The following is a 21,798-nucleotide window of genomic DNA, read 5'->3' on the forward strand; positions in this document are numbered from 1 at the left end:
GATGGATGATGGATGGATGGATGGATGGATGGAATATGGATGGAATCCATGGATGGATGGATGGATGGAATCCATGGATCCATGGATGGATGGATGGATGGATGGATGGAATCCATGGATGGATGATGGATGGATGGATCCATGGATCCATGGATGGATGATGGATGAAGGAGTGGAAGGACTCATGGATGGATGAAGGAGGATTCGGAGCGGAGCCGGGTGCAGGTGGATGCAGAGGGAGGATGGATGGAAGGAAGGAAGGAAGGAGGGATGGAGGAGGGGGGAAGCATCGGGATGGGGCTGGCGGGGTCCCGGGGGGGCCGGGCGGAGGGGAGGGAGGGGAGGGCGGCGGCGGGGTCCGGGTGGGGCCGGGGGGGCCCCCTCCCGTCGCCGCTCACATGACGCCGCTCCCGGGATGCGCCGGGCGGCGCCGGGCGTGGGCGGCGGCGGCGAGAGGCGGCGGCAGCGGGGCCGCACCGGGGCGCGCCGGCTCCGCCACCGACAGCGCCACCGACACCGGGACCGACACCGGGACCGACACAGGCACCGGGACAGGCCCATGGCCCGCGGCCGGACCGCCTCGCCCGCCCCCTGAGCGGCCCCATGGAGCAGGTAGGATCGGAACCGGGATAAGGAGCGGCACCAGCACAGGGAGCGGGACCGGGGCTGGATCCGCCGCGGCGGGGACGGGACGGCTCCAGCACCCGCGGGGACGCCGCCATCCCGGGGGTGCGACACCCCCGGGGACCCCGTCCTGCTGCCGGAGGGACCCCACCTGCCCCCGCCGTGCTCCCCACCTGCTGCTTTCTGCCCCGCCGGGTCCCCACCCACCTTCCCCCGCCCTGTCCCCGCCCTGCCCCTGCTCCCCCGGCATCGCCAGAGCCCCACCGCAGCATCGCCCCCCTCGGCATCACCCCCTGCGACCCCCAGCGCCCCCCGTGAGCCTCACCCAGCCCAGGTGTGCCCTGGCACCCGCTCCCCGCTCTGCCACCGCCTCCCGGCACAGCCCGGCGTGGGTCTCGCCCGCGATTTGGGGAGGGGGTTTGTGCTCGGAGAACGGGGCTGGAGCCGCCCCGGGGTGTGGGAAAACCTCGGGGGGATCCTTTCGTCTGTCTCCCCATCCCGTTCTTCACCGGGCAGTGCCTCCCGCCCCCGTCCCGCTCCGGACGGGCTCTGCTGTCCCTCCTCGCTGCCCACCCGGGGCTGGGGGTCTCTCCGACCCCCCGTGCCATGGCTCTGAGTGGACAGGAGGGTCCCTGGGGTGCGGGTCACCTCCCTCCCCACCACCCCCCACCATCCCCCCCCAATTTTAGGGTCCAGCTCCCTCCCCGCAGCCCCCGGGGGCTCTGCCTCGTGTTTCCCCCTCCTCCTCCATCCCTCCGGCTCAGCCCAGATCCCAAGGCAGGATTTGATTTCTCGTGGGTGCCCCGCACCCCGCGACCCTCCTCGGGGCTGGAGGGGGCTGGGACAGCTCTGGGGACCCGCACGGAGCCACCGCTGCGGGCGCGACACGTCCCCAGCACGCGGCGAGCTCCGGCCGCACGTTGGGGGCCGCGTGCTGCAAAATCCAACCCCCGCCTCCCCCTCCCCCGAACCGGGCACGGGAAGGGAGGGGGGGGACAGCACCGGGGGGGTGTCACAGCGTGGCGATGTCACCCAGCCGGGTGACCACCCACCATCACCACCCCCTCACCCCACACCCTGGACCCCCGGGAAAAAAAAGCCACACCGGGGGGGGGGGGGGGGGGTGACACGGCGGGGTGACATCGTGCAGCATCCTCCCCCCGGGGGGTCCAGCATCCCCCCGGCTCCTCCGCTGCTCCCGGCTCCGTTTTTTTTTTTCCCCCACTCTGGGGAAAAAAAAAAAATAAAAAATCCCCTCTTCCCACATCCAGCTGCAATGCAGAGGAGCTCCCGAGCCGCCCGCACGCCTTTCCCCGCCGCCCTGATTGGCGGCGACGCCTCTGGAAAGGAGCCCTGGTAATTTTTAGGCCGTGAGCGGCAGCAGGTTGGCATGTGCCCGCCGGCACCGGGCACGGCTCGGGAGGCTCCGGCAGCGCTGCCCTCCCCTCCTTCCCTCCTTCCTCCCCTCCCTCCTCTCCCTCCTCCCGGCAGCGGCACCCACATCCCACGGCAGCCGGGGATGCTGCGCAGCGCCCGGGGCGCCCCAAATCCCGCCGGGATCGCGGCCCCTCCCCGATGTGGGATGAGCACGTAAGTCCTGGTTGTGTTCCCCCCTCTTCCTCTCGGGATTCCCGGCCGCTCCCGGCCCTGATTCCCCCCTCCCTGGGCTCGCTGTTGTTTATCCCGACGGCCCCGCCGGCGGGCAGGGAAGGAGGGGCTGGGGCCGTAACCCTTTCGTCTCGCCGCCCGCTCAAAATGGCTTCGTGCTGCTGCTGCCGCCAGGGAATGGGAGCTGCCAGCTGGAAGCGCCAGCCTGGAGCCGGGAGGGAGCTGGGGAGGGGGGCACGCGGTGAGACCCCACCCCAGACGGGCACCCACGCCACCCCCGTGGCCACCCCCTGGTCACTCGGTCCAGTCTCGCCCCGCCCCGGCTTCGCTGTCCCCCTCCTCATCTCCTCCCCTCGCCCCGCTTTTGCTTTTTTTCCCTTGATTTTAATTCCCGGGATTAGGTTAAAACCCATCTTCCAGGGAGGATTCCCCTCTCGCTCCCTTTGTCTGCGGCGTGGAAGAGGCTCCGCAGGGAGCGGCAGCCCGGGAGGGCGGGCGGGGGGCTCCTGTTCCCCCCCAAATCCGCTCCTATTCCCCCCAAAATCCGCCCTCTTCCTCCTAAAATCCACTCCTGTTCCCCGAAAATCCGCTTCTCCTCCCAAAATCCGCTCCTGTTCCCCCCAAAATCGCTCCTGTTCCCCCCAAAATCCGCTCCTGTTCCCCCAAATCTGTTCCTTCTCCCCCAAATCCGCTTCTCCTCCCCTCAAATCCGCTCCTGCTCCCCCCAAATCCGCTCCTGTTCCCCCAAACCCCCTCTTGTTCCACCCAAATCCGCTCCTGTTCCCCCCCAAAATCCTCTCCTGTTCCCCCAAATCCCCTCCTGCTCCCCTCAGATCCGCTCCTGCAGCTGCCGGGATTTGTGATTTGTGATTTGGGATTTGTGATTTGGGGTTGGGGGGGATCGAGGAGCGATGGATGTGCCCCAGGCAGGGAGGGGAGGGAGGCAGGGCGGTGATTTTCGGTGATTTTCGGGTGGATGGTCACGGAATGGGGCGTGGGGGAGCCCTGCCAGGTGTGTGCCGCTGTCACACCCTGAGCGTGGGGACACAAGGGCGGGGTGTCCCCCCCCCCCGGGGGGGGCTGCGAGGGGCTGGGGTGGGGCTGGGGGAGACAAAGAACGGGAATTGTTTGAGGTGGGGAGGGAGCATGGTGGCACCAGCGCCTTGGGGACACCTGTGGGGACACTCGCAAGGGTCGTGGGGGTCTCCTGGAGCCCCCCCCAGATGTGCACCCCAGGGTGGGGTTCAGCCCTCACCGCGTCCCTCGTGTGAGGGTCAGTCCCGGTGTCTGCAGAGGGAGAGGCCACAGGGCCAGCTCGGGTTGTGTCACCTCCCTGGGTGGCATTGGGGACACCGGAGGGGACTCAGACCCACGGCTGGGTCCTGCCACCAGTGGCTTTTCCTTTGCGGGATCCTCTGGCCGTGGGGTCACAGGCCGGACGTGGCCGTGTGTCCCCTCAAGGGGGACACAGCAAGAGGGACCCCCGCGAGTGGCACTGCCACCTGAGAGGGTGGCACAGCTGGAGGAGGTCCCTGCCCGTGTCCTCTCGAAGGGACAGACGCTGCTCGGGGTGTCCCTCGGTGCCAAACCCAGCCGGAGGGGACATTTCCTGGGAATCCCTCTGGACAGTGGCCGGGATGGCAGCGTGGCCGGGCAGGGGTTGGCACATCCCGCCTGGCACATCCCAGGGACGTGTCCCGTGCGGGGTCTGGTGACACAGGGACCCCCTGTGGGTCCTGGGGGTGTCACAGTGGGGTGTGGGTGTCCGGCTGTGCCCTATCCCCTCACTCACATCCCTCTGAACGTCCCCTCCTGCTTCCCACGGCCGGGCAGGGGACAGCAGTGGTGGCAGTGACCCCGGGGGTCCCCTCAATGCTGGCACCCACATTTCCAGAGGGAAAAACCCTTCCACGCCACCCCTGGATGCTGTGGGTGGCACTAGGGTGGCACCATCCCTGTCCCATCCTCATCCCTGGGTGACCCTTGTCCATCCCTGGGTGACCCCTGTCTATCCCCAGTGTCCCTTGTCCACCCCTGGATGTCCCCTGTCCACTTCTGGGTGTCCCCTGTCCATCCCTGGGTGTCCCCTGTCCATCCCCAGGTGTTCCCTGTCCATTCCTGAGTGTTTCCTGTCCATCATTGGGTGTCCCTTGTCCATCTCTGGGTGTCCCCTGTCCATTCCTGAGTGTCCCCTGTCCACGCACAGGTGTCCCCTGTCCATCACTGGGTGTCCCCTGTCCATCCCTGAGTATCCCCTGTCCACTCCTGGGTGTCCCCTGTCCACTTCTGGGTGTCCCCTGTCCATCCCCGGGTGTCCCGTGTCCCTCCCTGAGTGTCCCTTGTCCATCCTTGCTTTCTCAATGTCCTTTCTGGTCCCACCCCTGACTTTCCCTGTCCCCTCCCTGCTCCTGGATGTCCCCTCCCATTCCAGCTGCAATGACAGATGTGGGAGCTGCCACCCCAGGAGCGGGTCCTGTCCCTGTGGCCTCTGTCCAGCCCCGAATTCCCGAGGTTTCCGCGCAGTTTCCGCGCAGTTTCCGCGGCCGCTCGGGTGTTTATTTGCGCTGCTGGGGCCGCGCCCGCCCCGGCGGAGGGAGGAAGTTGTTGTTGACACGGGAGTTTCTCGATGGTGTCACGGGAAACTCGCACTTGGCAGCCGCGGTGTCGAAGGATGGCATTCCCGGGAATGTGGAATGGCACGGGATGGCATTCCTGGGATTTCAGGGTGGCACAGGATGGCATTCCCGGGAATGTGGAATGGCACGGGATGGCATTCCTGGGATTTCAGGGTGGCACAGGATGGCGTTCCCGGGAATGTGGAATGGCACGGGGTGGCATTCTTGGGAATGCTGGGTGGCACGGGATGGCATTCCTGGGATTTCAGGGCACCATGGGCTGGAATTCCCGGGATGCAACGGGCTGGCATTCCTGGGAATGTGGGATGGCACAGGCTGGCATTCCCGGGAATGCTTCATGGCACGGACTGGCATTCCCGGAGGGCAAACCCGGGGTGCGGGCAGGGAAATGCCAGCTCAGGAGGGACTCGGGGGCCGGCAGTGACACGGGGACATCGCGTGGCGGTGCCCGAGCCCTTGGCACCATCCCAGCTCTGGCACCATCCCAGCTCTGGCACGGCAGGATTGGGATTCTGCCCCCCCGGAATTCTCGTGGGGTGCTCTGGGGTGGGGTTTATCCCAACCCCCACCTTTGTCCCAGCTCCGTCCCTTTTGGGGACAATGACACGTGCCAGCAGCACAGGAGCCATCCCAGGGTGCTGTGGGGGGCTGATCCTGCTGTGCCCTGCCCCGAGCCCCTCCCTGGGCTCCTCTGTCCCTGTTGGCACCAGCCCTGGCACTGGGGTGACTCTGTCCCCCCCCGCCGTGTCCCTGTGTCCCCAAAGGTTGTGGCCGTCATTTCTCCCGCTTTCCTGGCACATGTGGCTCCCTTTCCCTCCCAAAATTGTCCCCCCCCCTCGCCACCCCAGGGCCGGTGCTGGCTCCTGGCTGTGCCACCTGGTGGCACAGGTGACTCAGGGCTGGTGTCATGGCATTGGTGTCACCTCCTGCCACCGCGGGGCCTTTGAGGAGCCGGAATTTGGGAATGGGACTCATTTCCTCAGCAGTTTCTCCGCGGTGGTTTTGGGATGCTCTGCTGTGTCCAAGCCAGGCCCTGCTGGCTGTCCCCACCCCAGCTGTCCCCATGCTGGTGTCCCCATCCCTCTGTCTGTCCATCCAGCTGTTTCCTGTCCTCGCTGTTTCCTTTCCCCGCAGTTCTGTGTCAGCTTTTGTCCATCCGCCTGTTTCCGTCCCTGCCTGTGCCAGTCCCTGTCACTGCTGTCCCTCTGTCCTGGCCCTTCCTGTCCGTGTGTCCTTCCGGGCCTCTCCTCCGGCAGTGGCTGCTCCCCCTGTCCTGCTTCTCCTGGCACCCCTGTGCCAGCTCCCTCTGTGCCCGTCCTGCTCTCGTCATGGTCCCTGGCCCTCTGTCCTGGCTGTCCCCTGTCCGTCGCTGGGTGTCCCATCCCTGTCCCCATCCTCATCCCTGGGTGTCCCATCCCTGTCCCCATCCTCATCCCTGGGTGTCCCCTGTCCACCCCTGGGTGTCCCCTGTCCATCGCTGGATGTCCCATCCCTGTCCTCATCCCTGGGTGTCCCCTGTCCACCCCTGGGTGACACATCCCTGTCCCCATCCCTGTCCCTGGGTGTCCCAAGTCCATGCCTGGCCTGGTTTCTGGATGTCCCTTGCCTGGTCCTGGTCCCTGGAAATGTTCCCTGCCCATCTCTGGATGTCCCATCCCCGTCCTTGTCCCTGTCCCAGTCCCTGTCCCTGAGTGTCCTGTCTCTGTCCCTGTCCCTGTCCTTGTCCCTGTCCCAGTCTCTGGATGTCCCTTGCCCGGTCCTGTTCCTGGATATCCCCTGCCCATCCCCGAGTGTCCCACTCCTGTCCCGGTCCCTGGATGTCCCTTGCCTGTCCCTTGTTCCTGGGTGTCCCTTGCCCATCCCAGTCCCGGTGTCCCCTGCTGGTGCCAGCTCGGTGCCGGTTCCTGCTGTCCCGGTGTCAGTGTTGGTGCCAGTTCGCGTTCCCGTTCTTCTGTCCCGGTGCCGTTCTCGCTGTCCCGGTGCCGGTTCCCGTTCCCACCCCGCCAACCCAGTGCCGGTTCCACTGTCCTGGTGCCGGTTCCTGTTCCCATCCCGGTACCGGTGCCGGTTCTGCCTTCCCGGTGCCGGTTCCCGTTCCCACCCCGCCGTTCCGGTTCTGGTCCCGGTGCTGGTTCCCGTTCCCACCCCAGTGCCGTTTCTGCTGTCTTGGTGCCGGTTCCCGTTCCCACCCTTGTGCCGGTTCCGCTGTCCCGGTGCTGGTTCTTGTTCCCATCCCGGTGCAGGTACCGGTTCCCGTTCCCACCCCGCCGTTCCGGTTCTGGTCCCGGTGCCGGTTCCCTTTCTCATCCCGCCATCCTAGTGCTGGTTCCGCTGTCCCGGTGCCGGTTCCCATTCCCACCCAGGTGCCGGTGCCGGTTCCGTTGTCTCGGTGCCGGTTCTGCTGTCCCGGTGCCGGTTCCCGTTCCCACCCCGGTGCCGGTGCCGGTGCCGGTTCCGTTGTCTCGGTGCCGGTTCTGCTGTCCCGGTGCCGGTGCCGGTGCCGGTGCCGTGCCGCTCCCTCCCGCCGGGCGGGCCGTACCGAGCCGCCCCGCGCCCCGCCCGCCGCCGCGGGCGCCCGGAGGAGGCGGAGCCGCGACCGGGGCCGGGGCCGCCACCGGCCCAGCCCGAGCCGAGCTGAGCCGAGCCGAGCTGAGCCCAGCCCAGCCCAGCCCAGCCCAGCCCAGCCGGACCGCACCGTGCCGGGCCGGGCCGGGCCGAACCCAACGGGAGCGCACCGTGCGGGGCCGGGCCGGGCCGGGCCGTGCGGAACCGAGCCAGGACGAGCCGTGCGGGGCCGGGCCGAGCCGAGCCGAGCCGGGCCGAGCCGAGCCGCGCCCCGATGAATGGGATCGCCTTCTGCCTGGTCGGGATCCCGCCGTCCGCCCCCGCGGTGAGCGACACCGGCGACACCGGGGACGCGCCAGCAGGGACTGGGGGGTACTGGGCGGACTGGGGAGGGTGTAGGCTCGGCGTAGTGGGGTCTGGGAGGAACTGGGGGATACTGGGCGGACTGGGGAGGGTGTAGGCTCGGGGAAATAAGGTCCGGGAGGAAATGGAGATACTGGGTGAGCTGGAGGTTTAGTGGGAATAGGGACTGGGGGAACTGGGAGGTACTGGGAGAATGTGGGGCCGCGACTGGGATGGCGCCGAGGTCTGGCTGTTGGGTGATGCCCCTCGGGGACCGAGCCCGGTTCCCCCGGGGTTGCAGTGTGGGTCAGAACCAGCGGGACCGGGGGGGGTGTCCAGCCACCCACTCCATGCCACAAGGCGTTGGTGGCCACGGTGGCCTGTCCCCGGCCACAGCGGCGTCGTGGCAGGGCGGAGGGGCTGCGGCTCCTGGATCCGGCCCCGGAGCTGCGGGGACACGCCGGGAAGGAGCTGCCCTTTCCCGGGATGAGACCCACGCACCCCCAATTTCCCGGCCGGGCTGGCTCCGTGTGGCTCCATCCTGGCCAGCTCTCGGCTCTAGGCAGGCAGAGACCCCCCCCAGCGTGGCCAGGAACCCCTGGAAGTAAAAAAAAAAACCCCCAGCTCCGAGCAGCCCCCCCGGGATTTGCTGACCCGAGCGTGGGCATCGGCATCGCCCGGCGCCGCCGGCCCGGAGGGCGATTCCCGTCTCCCGGTGCTGCCAAGGAAGGCCAGCCCAGCCCTGGCTAAATCCTCATTTCCTGCCCGTTTTATGCCAAAACCTTGGGCTGGGGATGAGGGCAGCGCTGAGGGATGTGGGGCGGGGGGTCTGGTGGCGACCCCGCGGGGTGGGACTGGCACATCCTGGCCCCGGAGCTGAATTCGCCTTCTCTTGCTCAGTTCCTGGTTTTTTTGAACTCGGCTTCCTCGGCCCCGGCCGTGGGGGTAATAACCGGCCTCAAAGGATTAATTGGGGTGTGCGAAATGGCTCGGGGACGAGGAGCTGCTGGCCGAGCATTAATCATGGTTCCTCCTCGGCTCCGTTCCGCTGAGCGCCGGCGCTCGGGTTTTTGGATGGGCTCTGTGTGTGTGTGAGAATACAAATTCGGCTTCTCTTGCCGCGTTTTGGGGTGAAATGTGCCCTCCTGGGGGATGGAATCTGGGGAAAGGCTGGAGTCGCTGATTTGGGGTGTTGGGGGGTTTGGGGTGTTGAGGGTTTGGGGTGTTGAGGGGTTTGGGGTGTTGGGGGGGTTTGGGGTGTTGAGAGGTTTGGGTACTGGGAATTTGGGGTGCTGGGGGGATTTGGGGTGACTTTGGAGGGGTTCATTACCCACCACGCGTGGGGATGAAAGCTCTTTGCCATCCTCCTGTGAGGATTTAGTGCTGCGCCAGCAGAAATCCTGCCCCCAGGGCAGTGACCGTGTCCCACTGTCCCCATTGTCCCCAAACCCTCTCCCAGCCCTCCTGCCCTCACCCCCTTGTACCCCCGAACCCTTTTTGCTTCTTCTGCTCGACAAACTGAATTTCTTAACGCCTTTTAAAAATTTTTTTTTAATTTTTTTTCCCCCCTCCTTTCTCTCTGAACCCTGAACTTGAAAGACAGGAAAAGCCTGTGCTCGGGGCTGCTGCCGCAATCCCGCCTCGCCAGCGCGAAACCTGGCACGGGCACCGGGCTGGGCCACGCGGCTCGGTGCCACCCCCGGGGTCCTGCTGGTCACCCCGGGCTGGTGGCAGCCCTGGCTGGGACAGTTCCGACCTCTGTGGTTTCATTTTGGCCCGTGTCACCTCTGGCACCCGGCCCCACGGGGGGACCGGGGGGTGATTCGTGATCCTAAAACCCCTCCCGGGGCTGGCAGCGCTGCCCGGCGCTGTCATCCGGGCTCAAATGCCAGGCCGGGCTTAATTTGGGGTTTGGGGTCTTGATTCTGTGGGTTTGGGGTCTTGATTCTGTGGGTTTTGGAGTTTGAGTTCAGTGGGTTTGGGGCCTTGAGTGCTGTGAATTTGGGAGTTTGAGTTCTGTGGGTTTGGGACCTTGAGTGCTGTGGGTTTGGGGATTTGAGTTCTGTGAGTTTGGGGGTTTGAGTTCCGTGGGTTTGGGGTCTTGAGTTCAGTGGGTTTGGGGGCTTGAATTCTGTGGGTTTGGGGGCTTGAATTTTGTGAGTTTGGGTGTTTGAGTTCTGTGGGTTTGGGGGTTTGAGTTCTGTGGGTTTGGGGCTTGAATTTTGTGAGTTTGGGTGTTTGAGTTCTGTGGGTTTTGGGGTTTGAGTTCTGTGGATTTGGGGTCTTGAGTTTTGTGGGTTTGGGGGTTTGAGTTCCGTGGGTATGGGGGTTTGAATTCTATAGGTTTGGGGTCTTGAGTTCTCTGGATTTGGAGATTTGAGTTCTGTGGCTTTGGGGCCTTGGGCCTGTGGGGACAGCTCGGGCTGGGATCAGTGTGGGGGATGCTGAGTGTGGGACCAGCTCCAAACTGGGATTTGCAGCCTCTCCCCAGTTCACGTGGAGCTGCTGACTGGGAGAAAACCCTCAGGGATGAGGGGGGTTATCCTGGGAAGCTGCCGAGCCCTGGGATGGCCTTTTCTTCTCATTAAAGGGGAAAAAACAGGATTAGGTTTCGAGTCGGTGCCGTCCCATTAATAAACCAAGTTTGTCTTCGGCAAGGCAGCAAGACCTGATTTAAAAAGGAATGGAGATAGATGACCTATTTTAAGCTCTCAAGTTGGAAAATATCGACCTGGCTGCCTCCAGCCTGCCAGCGGCAGGGCTGGCTGTGCCAGCTGGGCTGTGCTGTGCTCCCAAAACCTGCCAGGCTCCCCAAAAACCTGCCAGGCTCCCCAAAAACCTGCCAGGCTCCCCCAAAACCTCCCAAAACCTGCCAGGCTCCCCAAAAACCTGCCAGGCTCCCCCAAAACCTCCCCAAACCTGCCAGGCTCCCAAAAACCTGTCAGGATCCCCCAAAACCTGTCAGGATCCCCATAAAACCTCCCAAAACCTGCCGGGCTCCCAAAAACCTGCCAGGCTCACCAAAAACCTCCCAAAGCCGGCCCAGCTCTCCCCAAACCCTCCTGGCTCCCTAAAACCGGCCTGGCTCTCCCAAAACCTCCCAAAACTCACCCAGCTCTCCCAAAACCTCCCCAAACCTCCCCAAACCCTCCTGGCTCTCTCAGAACCTTCCCAACACCCCCCCAAACCCTCTGGCTCTCTCAAAACCTTCCCAAACCTCCCCAAACTCTCCTGGCTCTCTCAAAACCTCCCTGGCTCTCCCAAAACTCACCCAGCTCTCCCAAAACCTCCCAAAACCCCCCTGGCTCTCTCAAAACCCACTGAACTCTCTCAAAACCTCCCCAAACTCTCCTGGTTCTCCCAAAACCCACCTGACTCTCCCAAAATCTCCCAAAACCCACCTGGTTCTCCCAAAATCTCCCAAACCCACCTGACTCTCCCAAAATCCACCTGGCTCTCCCAAAATCCACCTGGCTCTCCCAAAAATCTCCCAAAATCCACCTGGCTCTCCCCAGACCCTCCCAGCTCGGGATGCCCCAGGTGCTGCCAAGCTCCCGGAGCCGCCTCCTCCTTTCCTCCTGGTGGCTTCTCCCCGAAAAGTTCATTAAGGCCTCACTAATTGGCGGCCCGGGCACTCCTTGGCGTGGCACAAGGGCAGCTCGGGGCCACCGCGGCCGCAGCGGGACAGGTGACATTCCCAAAGGGTTCGGTGTCACCCGGGATTGGAAAGGGGGTGGGGGGATTTAGGGATGGAGGGTGTGGGGTTTGGGATTTAGGGATGGAGGGTGTCGGGGTTTGGGATTTTAGGGATGGAGGGTGTGGGGTTGGGGTTTTAGGGATGGAGGGTGTTGAGTTTGGGGATTTAGGGATGGGAGGTGTTGGATTTGGGGATTTAGGGATGGAGGGTGTTGGATATTTAGGGATGGAGGGTGTTTGGTTTGGGATTTTTAGGGATGGAGGGTGTTGGGGTTGGGATTTTAGGGATGGAGGTGTGTTGGGGTTTGGGGTTTTAGGGATGGAGGATGTTGAGTTTGGGGTTTTTAGGGATGGAGGTGTTGGATTTGGGTTTTTAGGGATGGAGGGTGTTGGATTTGGGGTTTTAGGGATAGAGGGTGTTGGGGTGTGGAGTCAGCCCTGATCTTTGGCAGGGGGAAGCTGGAGCTGGGCTGGCCTTGGGGAGGAGGGGGTGAGTGACCCAAAGTGACCAGAATGAGGCAGTGGTGACAGTGGGGATGGCCCTGGTGACAATGGGGATGGACATTGGTGACCATGATGTGACCCTGGTGACCATGGGGTGGCCTTGGTGACAGAGGGTTGGCCCTGGTGACCATGGGGATGGCCCTGGTGACAGTGGGGGTGGACCCTGCTGTTACCCTGCAATGGGTCCCAGTGGAATCCCTGGATTTGGGGATTTTGGGATCCCAGGAGCCATCCCAGAATCGATTCCAGCCACAGCCCCGAGCCCTGCGAGTCGTGTCCCCTTCAGCCACCACCCAGGTCCCCATCACCCCTCGGGTCACCCACCACCGGTGACATCCCCCCCCCCCCCGACCTGTCACCCCACGGTGACCATCCCCCCCCTCCACTGCCACCCTCCGAGGACCACAGAGGGTCCCTTGATGGTTCCGAGCGCGTGGGGCAGCCCCGGGGCGGTGGGACAGAGCCCGGTGGCTCTTGGGGACAATCGGGCCATTGTCACACATAGTGGCTCTTTCTGTGTCGCGCCGGGCGGGGGCCGGGCCGCGGTGCCAGCGCTGTTCGGGGGTGAAACGTGGTCCCCAGCGGGGCTGGCGGTGACTGGTGTGGCAGCAGTGGCAGGACAGCGATGTCGCCGGCCGGGGAGGGGACACGGGCTGGACGTTGGGGCCGATGGATGCGTGTGGGATGGAGAAAAATGTTGGGCTGCTCCTAATCCCGGGAAAAACGCTGCTGGGGAGTTCGGTGTCCCCAAAAGCTGTGTCCCCCAAAGCCATTGCTGTCCCTGCTGGGGTCGGGGGGAAGCTCGGGATCTTTTTTGGATTTTTGTTTTCACCATCCAACGCGGGCTGCGGGATTTTTGCGGGATTTTTGCGGGATTTTTGCGGGATTTTTGCGAGATTTTTTTGGTGCTCCCTCCCAAACCCTGCGGCATCACCCCAAGCGTGTCCCCATTTGGTGCGGGGGGGGGTTCAAGGGCGCTGTCCCCACCCCAAACCCCTCAATCCTTGAGCGGGGCAGGGTCTGGAAGGAGCTGGAGGCTCCCCCTGCCCTCCCCGGCTCGCATTTTCCGCCGTGGACGAGCGGGAGCCGAGCGCAAGGTGCCTCTCGGAGCCGCCGGAGGAAATGGCTCATTGTTAGCCCGGCTGAAAAAAAAAAACCACAAAAAACACACAAAAAAACCCAACAAAAAAAAAAAAAAAAAAACAATCCAGAGACCCAAAAACCGGCCCTAATGAGGCCAGCTTCTATTTGAGGGTTTCCATGGGAAAAACAGGAAACGGAATCCTGTTATGTTGATAACGCCGTTTATAGGACGGGGAGAGCAGGAGGAGGAGGAGGAGGAGCTGGGGATGAAGGCAGAACCAGCACGGCCTTCATCCCGCGTCCTCGTGGGCTGGGAGATAAAAATTAAAAATCCCTCCTCGGAATGGCTCTGGCTCCGTGGTTCCCGTGTCTCTGCTGTGTCCCCAACCTTGTCGCTGCTCGGGGACAATCCACGAGGAAGGAGGAGCTGATGTTTGGGAATGGCCGGAGCGCTGTGGGGAGCGATTCGCTGAATTCAGGGGACTCAGTGTCCCCCAAAACTGCCCCTGGGTGTGGCCCTGGGAGGCTGTGAGTGTCGCACAGCCCGTGGGTCTGTCCCCTGCCCCGTGTTCCTTGTCCCCTGTCCCTTGTCCCCTGTCCCCATCCACTGTCTCCTATCCCCTGTCCCTTGTCCCTTGTCTCCTGTCCCCTGTCCCTTGTCCCCTATCCCCTGTCTGCTGTCCCCTGTTCTCTGTCTCCAGTCCCTTGTCCCTGTCCCTTGTCTCCTGCCCCTGTCCCCTGTCCCTTGTCCCCTGTCCCTGTCCCTTGTCTCCTGCCCCTGTCCCCTGTCCTTGTCCCCTGTCTCTTGTCCCCCGTCCGCTGTCCCCTGTCCCTTGTCCCCTGTCTCTTGTCCCCAGTCTCCAGTCCCTTGTCTCCTGCCCCTGTCCCCAGTCCCTGTCCCCTGTCTCTTGTCCCCTGTCTCCAGTCCCCTGTCCCCTGTCTCCTGTCCCCTGTCTCCTGTCCCCTGTCTCTTGTCCCCCGTCCGCTGTCCCCTGTCCGCGGTCCCCTGTCTGTTGTCCCCTGTCCCCTGTCCCCTGTCCCTTGTCCCTGTCCCTGTCCCCTGTCTCTTGTCCCCTGTCCCCAGAGCTGTTCCCGTGGCATTCGGGATCCCTGGGTTTGTGACCGGGAGGATCCGCGCGCTGTCACCTCAGCGCGGTGACATCACCTGTGGCACCTGCAGGGCTGTCCAGGGGGGACAATCCAACAATTCCTGCCCGGGGAAGGGAACGAGGCTCTCGGAACTGGGAGTGAAATTCCCAAATTTCTCAGGGTGTGGCAGCAGGGAGCCCTGTCCTGCTGCTGCTTTGGGAATGAGATCCCTGCGGATCCAGGGGTGGTGGCCCAGGGTGGGGACAATGCTCGGTTTGGGGACACGACGGAGCCCCGAGGGTGTGGTGGGTGGAGGGCTGGGGAGGAGACGCTGTCCTGATAAAAATTGGGAAAGAAGGATTCCAGGATTCCAGGAACATTCCAGGAAAGATTCCAGGATTCCAGGAGGATTCCAGGAAGGATTCCAGGATTCCAGGAGATTCCAGGAAAGATTCCAGGAAAGATTCTGGGAAGAATTCCAGGATTCCGAGATTCCAGGATTCCAGGAAGAATTCCAGGAAGGAAGGAATGAAGGAAGGATTCAGGATTCCAAGATTCCAAGAAAGATTCCAGGATTCCAGGAAAGAGTCCAGGAAAGATTCTGGGAAGAATTCCAGGATTCCAGGATTCCAGGAAGGATTCCAGGATTCCAGCAAGGATTTCGGGAGGGATTCCAGGATTCAAAGAAGGAAGGAAGGAAGGATTCCAGAAAAGAAGGAAGGAGTCTAGGAAGAATTCCAGGAAAGATTCTGGGAAGAATTCCAGGATTCCAAGATTCCAGGAAGGAAGGATGGATGTGGGACAGAGACCCCAAACTTGGGCCCTGGTGGCTTTTCCACATCCCCCAGGGGGTCGGAGAGGTTTTTGGGGTCCCCGTGGTGCCGTGAGGGGCTCTGGGGGTGCTGTTGACAGCCGGGCCATGGGAAAAGGGGAATCCCCAGGGATGCTTGGAGCAAACCCTGCTGGAATCACCCCCAGCACTGCCACCGTCCCCAGGATCCCGAGGGACCCTGCCCGGGCTGGGACACGGCACAGGGAGGCACCTGGGGGGTTTTTCTCTCCATCACTGAGGTGGTTTTCCCTCTTTTCCCCTCCTCTTTCTACATTTCCCTCCTTTTCACTGCTTTTCACTGCTTTTTTCCTCCTTTCCCGTCCTTTACCCCTCCTTTCCCTTCTTTCCCCCCCCTTTCCCTTCCTTTTCCCTCTTTTCCCTTCTTTTCCTCCCCTTTCCCGTGCTTTTTCCTCTTTTCCCTTCCTTTTCCCTCCTTTCCCCTCCTTTTCCCAGCACTCCTCCTCCCTCTCGGGGCCGCTCCTCCACTCCCAGAGCTCCCACCCTTCTTTTCCCCCCATTCCCATCAGGATTCCCAGCTCTGTGGGATTGGGATTGGGATTGGGATTGGGGACATTCCTGGGTCCCATTCCCGCTTTGGTTTGGGGGATGTTGGATGTGTGAAACCCACCCCCCCCCCATCCCTCCCGTCCCCAAAAATCCCCTCTGAGCTGCAAAGCTCCTCAGTTAAAGAGAATTAAAATGCTTTCTCCCGCCGATCCCTAATCCCAAAAGCTGGGACACGGCCAGCAGGGATGCCCGGGCGCTCCTGGCCTTGTCACCTGTCCCCACCCCCCGTTCTGTTGTAACCTCACCCCCCCCCCCCCCAGCTCTGGTCGCGCTGTCCCAGGTGGGAGAATTCCCCTGGAATCCAAATCCCGCTGAAATCCCAAAGGATTCTCCATGAATGATCTCTCCGTGGTTTTCCCCAGTGAGGATCCCACTGGGAATTTCTGGCAGTTTTTATGCTCCAGAAATTCCTGGGATGCTCCAAGAATCCCAAGGATTCACCATGAGTGTTCTCTCCATGGTTTTCTCCATGGTTTTCTCTGTGCTTTTCCAGAGTGAGGATCCTACTGGGAATTCCTGGCAGTTTTTATGCTCCAGAAATTCCTGGGATGCTCCACGAATCCCAAGGATAATCCATGAGTGCTGTGTGTGTTTTCTCCATGGATTTCCGGAGTGAGGACCCCACTGGGAATTCCTGAGAGTTTTTATGCTCCAGAAATCCCCAGGTTGCTCCAAGAATCCCAAGGATTCTCCACAAATCCCAAGGATCCTCCATGAGTGCTGTGTGTGTTTTCTCCATGGTTTTCCCCAGTGAGGACCCCACTGGGAATTCCTGAGAGTTTTTATGCTCCAAAAATTCCTGGGATGCTCCACGAATCCCAAGGATTCTCCACGAATCCCAAGGATTCTCCATGAGTGCTGTGTGTGTTTTCTCCGTGGTTTTCCAGAGTGAGGATCCCACAGGGAATTCCTGTGAGTTCCCTGCCTGTCGGGAAACATCGATCTCAGCTTTTTTTAGGGGTGCAACCCCCCAAAAACTCTGTCTGGAGCCCGGGGAGGGCAGTGTGGGACCCCCGACCCCTTTCCCATGGCAGCGGCTTTGCCATAAAAGGGCTGGAAATGGGGGATTGTCTCGGCAGGGCTTTCTCCTCCTCCAAAATCCTATTAAAACCTCATTTTTCTGACCCTAATCTCAGCTGGCCCTTAGGCGGGGATTAGCGCTTGTGTCCCCCCCCGCTCCGGCGGCCGGAGGAGGGCGGTGGTGTGGCCGCGGTGGTGGCAGCGCTGCTTGTCGCTGTCGCTGTCCCCGTCCCTGTCCCCTGTCCCCTGTCCCTGTCCTTGTCTTCATCCCTGTCCCCGTCTCTGTCCTTGTCGCATCCCCATCCCCGTCCCCATCCCTGTCCCCATCTCTGTCCCTGTCCCCATCCCTGTCTCCATTCCTGTCCCTGTCTCCATCCCTGTCCCGTGTTCCTGTCCCCCATCCCTGTCCCCGTCTCTGTCCTTGTCCCATCCCCTTCCCTATCCTCGTCCCCATTCCTGTCCCCATCCCTGTCCCCGTCCCCATCCCTGTCCATGTCTCTGTCCCCGTCCCCATCTCTGTCCCCATCTCTGTCCCCATCCCTGTCCCCGTCCCTGTCCCTGTCCAAAGGGTGACGTTATCCTCTCCGCGTGCCAGGGCCGGTGATGGCACGGCTGGCACGGCCCCGGGGTCGCAGCTGGTGACATGTCCCCGGCTGGGACCACGGGCTGTGTCCCCGCGATGTCACCGCGCTCCGGGCGGGGCGGGGCCGGCAGGGGACAGGGGGGTGACATCGGGGAAAAGGCTGGAGATGGCTGGGGACAGAGGTGTGGGAGCAGGGCCGTGTGTCCTCTCTGTCCGCGTGTCCCCGTGTGTCCCCTGTCCCTGTGTCCCCATCTCCGTGTGTCCCCTCTGTCCGTGTGTCCCCATTCTTTGGATCCCCAGTGTGTGTGTCCCCGTGTCCATGTGTCCCCATTTCCATGTGTCCCCATGTGCACGTGTCCTTCTGTCCGTGTGTCCCCTGTCCGTGTGTCCCCCGTCCATGTGTCCCTGTGTCCATGTGTCCCCATTTCCATGTATCCCTCTGTCCGTGTGTCCCCTGTCCGTGTGTCCCCTGTCCCTATATCCCTGTGTCCATATGTCCCCTGTCCATGTGTCCCCTCTGTCCGTGTGTCCCCATTTCCATGTGTCCCCTCTGTCCGTGTGTCCCCTGTCCGTGTGTTTTCCATGTGTCCCCTCTGTCCGTGTGTCCCCTGTCCGTGTGTCCCCATTTCCGTGTGTCCCCTCTGTCCGTGTGTCCCCTCTGTCCGTGTGTCCCTGTGCACGCCGGGATCTCCTGTCTGGCCGCGTATTTGGGACCCTCCTGTAGAAGCCGCGAACATTCTGGAAGGATTCCAGGCCCGCATTCCTCGGGGTGGAATCTGCCCCCGCCAGCGCCGCCTGACCTTTCCCTTTGGGCTGCGGGAACAATCCCAGGGATCGTCCCCTCCCTGTCCCCCCCAACCCCGGCCAGGCTTTGGGGACCCCCTCCCCAGGACCCTCCGGGCACGGCCAGGAGGTGACAGCATGCCACCCACCCATTGTCCCCAACTGTCGCATCCATCCCCCCATTCCCGGCTGGATTTTCCCCGCTTTGAGGTGGGAAGCGAAGCCCGCAGCCACAGCCCGGGCTGGTCGCTCCAGCCTGGCAGCTCTGCGAGCTGGGACACGCCAGCTGCCTGTCCCCGGGGCTGGGGCGAGGCCACCGGGCTGTCCCCAGGGGTGGCACCCCCGGCATTGGCACCGGGTGACATCGGGGGGTTGGTGCTGGTGGCAGGGATTGGGCTCCCAAAATCTCCGTGCCCGTGTGGAGGCACCGGGACGGTGCCCTGGGTGTGCTGAGGGGTCTTTGGGGACACGGCTGTCACCGCGCCACCCCACCCAGCCGGACTCCGCTGCCGGGAGCAGTTTTGGGGCAGAACCGCGTCACTTTGTGGGGACACTTGGGGACGTTCTGGGCAGCGCAGGGTGCAGAGGGTGGGGGTCAGGGTGACACTGCAGTGTCCCCTCGAGATGGGGATGAGTGTGACACTGCAGTGTCCCCTCGCTGGTGCCAACCTGGGGGGGGGGGGTGTGGCATCTCCATGGCGCGGTGGGGCTGGAGGGGGGGTCAGGGTGACCCACACGGGGCACGAGGGGGTCACGGTGACCCACACCGGAGTATTCAGGGTGACCCACACAGGGCTGGGGGGTCACAGTGACCCACACGGGGCTGGGAGGGGTCACGGTGACCCACACCGGGGTGTTCAGGGTGACCCACACAGGGCTGGGGGGTCACGGTGACCCACACCGGGGTGTTCAGGGTGACCCACACAGGGCTGGGGGTTCACAGTGACCCACACAGGGCTGGGGGGTCAGGGTGACCCACACCGGGGTGTTCAGGGTGACCCACCCGGGGCAGGGGGGTCAGGGTGACCCACACCAGGGTGTTCAGGGTGACCCACAAGGGGCTGGGGGGTCAGGGTGACCCACACGGGACAGGGGGGTCAGGGTGACCCACACGGGGTGTTCAGGGTGATCCACCCGGGGCACAGGGGGGTGGGGGATGCCCGGCTGCGATGCCATCCCAGCAATTCCCGGCATTTCCCCGGCGTGGCCGCACGTGCCTCGCTCTCCTCGGCCTCCAGCACGGCAGGAATGCGGCTCGGGACCCCCCTGGAGCGGGGACAGGGACAGGCAGAGAGGGAGGGGACAGCCCCAGGGGGACACTGCCACCCCTCCCAGCCCCAACCCGAGCTGTGCCAGGTTCCCCGAGGTGCCGCTCGTTTCTTTATTCCTCCCAAATTTGCGGATTTGTCCCCGTGGGGCAACAGCGACAAGGGTGGCTTCTTGTCCCCAGCGCTGTAATGGAACCGCGGGGTGGTGGCTTTGGGGACAACAGGGGACCCGCCATGCCTGGGTATCCCCCAGAATGAGAGGAGGGGGGTTTTGGTTTAATTCCGGCTGGGAATTGTCCTTGGAGCCGCCGCTTTTTGCCACAGGCACTGAGGGAGGGTGAGGGGCTGTGTCTGAATCCGGGGGATATTTTTGGCCTCCACGGGGTTGTTTTGGTCCCCCCAAAAGCACGATATGTGTCCCTCCCCTCCTCTGCCAGGGCTCTGGGGACAGAGAGGGGACTTGGGGTGTCCCGCAGCCCCCCTCGGGTCTCCCCTTGCAGAACCCGGTGGTGACAGGAGGTGACAACTCGCTGCTGCACCCCGAGGATGTCCCCCCGCTCCGTGTCCCCGGCATCGCCCGGTGCCCTGCGGAAAGGAAGGAAGGAAGGGGCCGGGAGGAGGGAGAGGAGGAAGCGGGGAGGGTGGGATGCTGCCCGGGGTGATGGAGGAAGAAGGGGGAGGATGGAAGAAACAAAAAAGAAAAAAAAAAAAAAAAAAGAAGAAAAAAAAAAAAAAAGAAAAAAAAAAAAAAGAAGGGAAAAAATTGAAGGGGGAAAAAAATGAAGGGGGGAAAAAATGAAAGGAAGAAAAAAAAAAAAAAAAAGAAAAAAGGGAAAGTCCTGGCAAAGTGACACCGCAGGCGGCGGGGTGGGTGGGGGGCTGGGGGCGGTGGGCTGGGCACTGATCCCTGCCAGCAGCTGGAGCCGCAGCCGGGCCGTGTGGCTGCCCGCCCTCCGTCCATCCTTCCATCCATCCCTCCCTCCCTCCCTCCCTCTTTCCATCCCTCCCTCCCTCTTTCCATCCCTCCCTCCCTCTTTCCATCCCTCCCTCCCTCTTTCCATCCCTCCCTCCATCCGGGGGGTGGCTGGGTGGGGGCTCCGGGGGGGTGGGGGCTGAGCCATCGAGCAGCCATGCGGGCGTGAGGCAGCTCCTCCAGCCTGCGAGCCCCGAGCATCGCCCCCCACCCACCTGGGAGGGGTGGCCGAGACCCCCATGGGGGTCCCAACCCCCGGCTGAGACCCCCCCCCCCCCTGAGCTCCGGGATGGTGGAGGAGAGCGCTGGGGGCGCAGCGCGGGGGTCTCGGCGGGTTCCCTGCCGGCCCCCCCCGGCCCCCAGCCCCAAAAGGCTGTGGAGCGTGGAGCGCTCCGGGAGGGGCTGGCGCCTGGAGCGCCCCGTGGGGGTGGATTGCAGCTCCCCCGAGCCTCGCTGCATTTGGCTGAGCAGCCTCCGCCGCCACGCCGCCACCCCCGACCCCCGCCCGCCCCCGGGACCCCGGCCCGGCCGAGGCCTCAGAACCGAGCGGTGCCGCCGGGTGAGAGCAGCGATGGGGATGGGGGGGATGGTGGGGGAAGGGTTTGGAAGGGTGAGGGGGGGGTCTCGGGAAGGGGGGGTGGGGTGTTTGTCACAGCGCTCGGGTGGCGGGGTGTCCCCTTGGTGGCCGAGGAAGGGCTGGGAGCAAGGTCCGGCTGTGTCGTGTCCGGGATTGGGGACAAATGCTGCGCCCCAGGGTGCGGGGACAGCGCTCCTTTGTTCTGCCCGAGGGGGGACACTGGCACGAGATACCTGTCCCCACGGGTGGCACGGGGGACAGGGACTTGGTGCCAGCTGTGCTGGAGGGTGGAGGAGCCCGCAGGAATTGGGGTGACCCAGCTGGGGTCTGGATGTCACCGATGTCACAGGCACTGGACATGGAGGGGCTGCCCCCATCCCTGCCGCGCTCGTGGGATGGGGATTTGGGAATGCTGGGGTGAGGACGCAGCTGCTGGAGCACGGCTGGAACCACCAGGGCGAGGTTCAAAACCAAGGCAGAAATTTGGGAGGAGGGGGGGGGCAGGGCTCTGAGGACAAACGGCTGAGGTGACAAAACTGAGTGTTTGGGGGGAGCTGGAGCGTCTCATCCAGCACTGGGTGAGTGCCCAAGGCCCGGAGACTTTAAACCCCCCCAAAAAAACCCCGAATCCGGGTGGTGGAGAGGGAAACAGGCACAGCAGCCTGGCTGGTCCCTGGCAGGATGCTCGGACGGTCTCACCTCACACCTGGGCTCTCATCCCTGAACTGGAGCCACCTTCACGGCCGTGACACGGGGACACATGGCTGTCCCCGCGGGCCGGCTCTGCCGCTGGTGTCTGCAGAGATCCGAGCCCTCTCCCCGAGCCTGTCTGTGCCGGTTAAAATCAGCGGGGCACATTCAGCTGTCAGCTTAAAAATAATCCGGCGAGCCGGCGGCCGACACAATGGAGGGCGCAGATGGGGCCGGGCGCCGCCGGGATGCTCCCCGGGCTGGGGGGGATCCCCCGGGGGCGGGGGGGTTTCTGTTGTTATCTGGGTTGGGGTGATCCCTTGGGATTCGGCCGTGGTGTTTTCTGTCCCGACGGGAA

General features: G+C 63.3%; 1 protein-coding gene across 1 annotated transcript in view; it reads left to right on the forward strand.

Annotated features, from left to right (window-relative positions):
* The window catches only part of LOC148221056 (uncharacterized), a 16,148-nt gene extending 8,642 nt beyond the window's left edge, over positions 1-7,506 (forward strand). Inside the window, exon 3 of the mRNA XM_088179480.1 lies at positions 7,189-7,506. Coding sequence (XP_088035606.1) covers positions 7,189-7,506 — 318 coding nt within the window. The remainder of the gene's footprint in view (positions 1-7,188) is intronic.
* Positions 7,507-21,798: the final 14,292 nt, after the last annotated feature.

Source organism: Sturnus vulgaris, chromosome 27 (assembly GCF_052056855.1).
Source record: "Sturnus vulgaris isolate bStuVul1 chromosome 27, bStuVul1.hap1, whole genome shotgun sequence".
In the NCBI taxonomy this organism is placed as follows: domain Eukaryota; kingdom Metazoa; phylum Chordata; class Aves; order Passeriformes; family Sturnidae; genus Sturnus; species Sturnus vulgaris.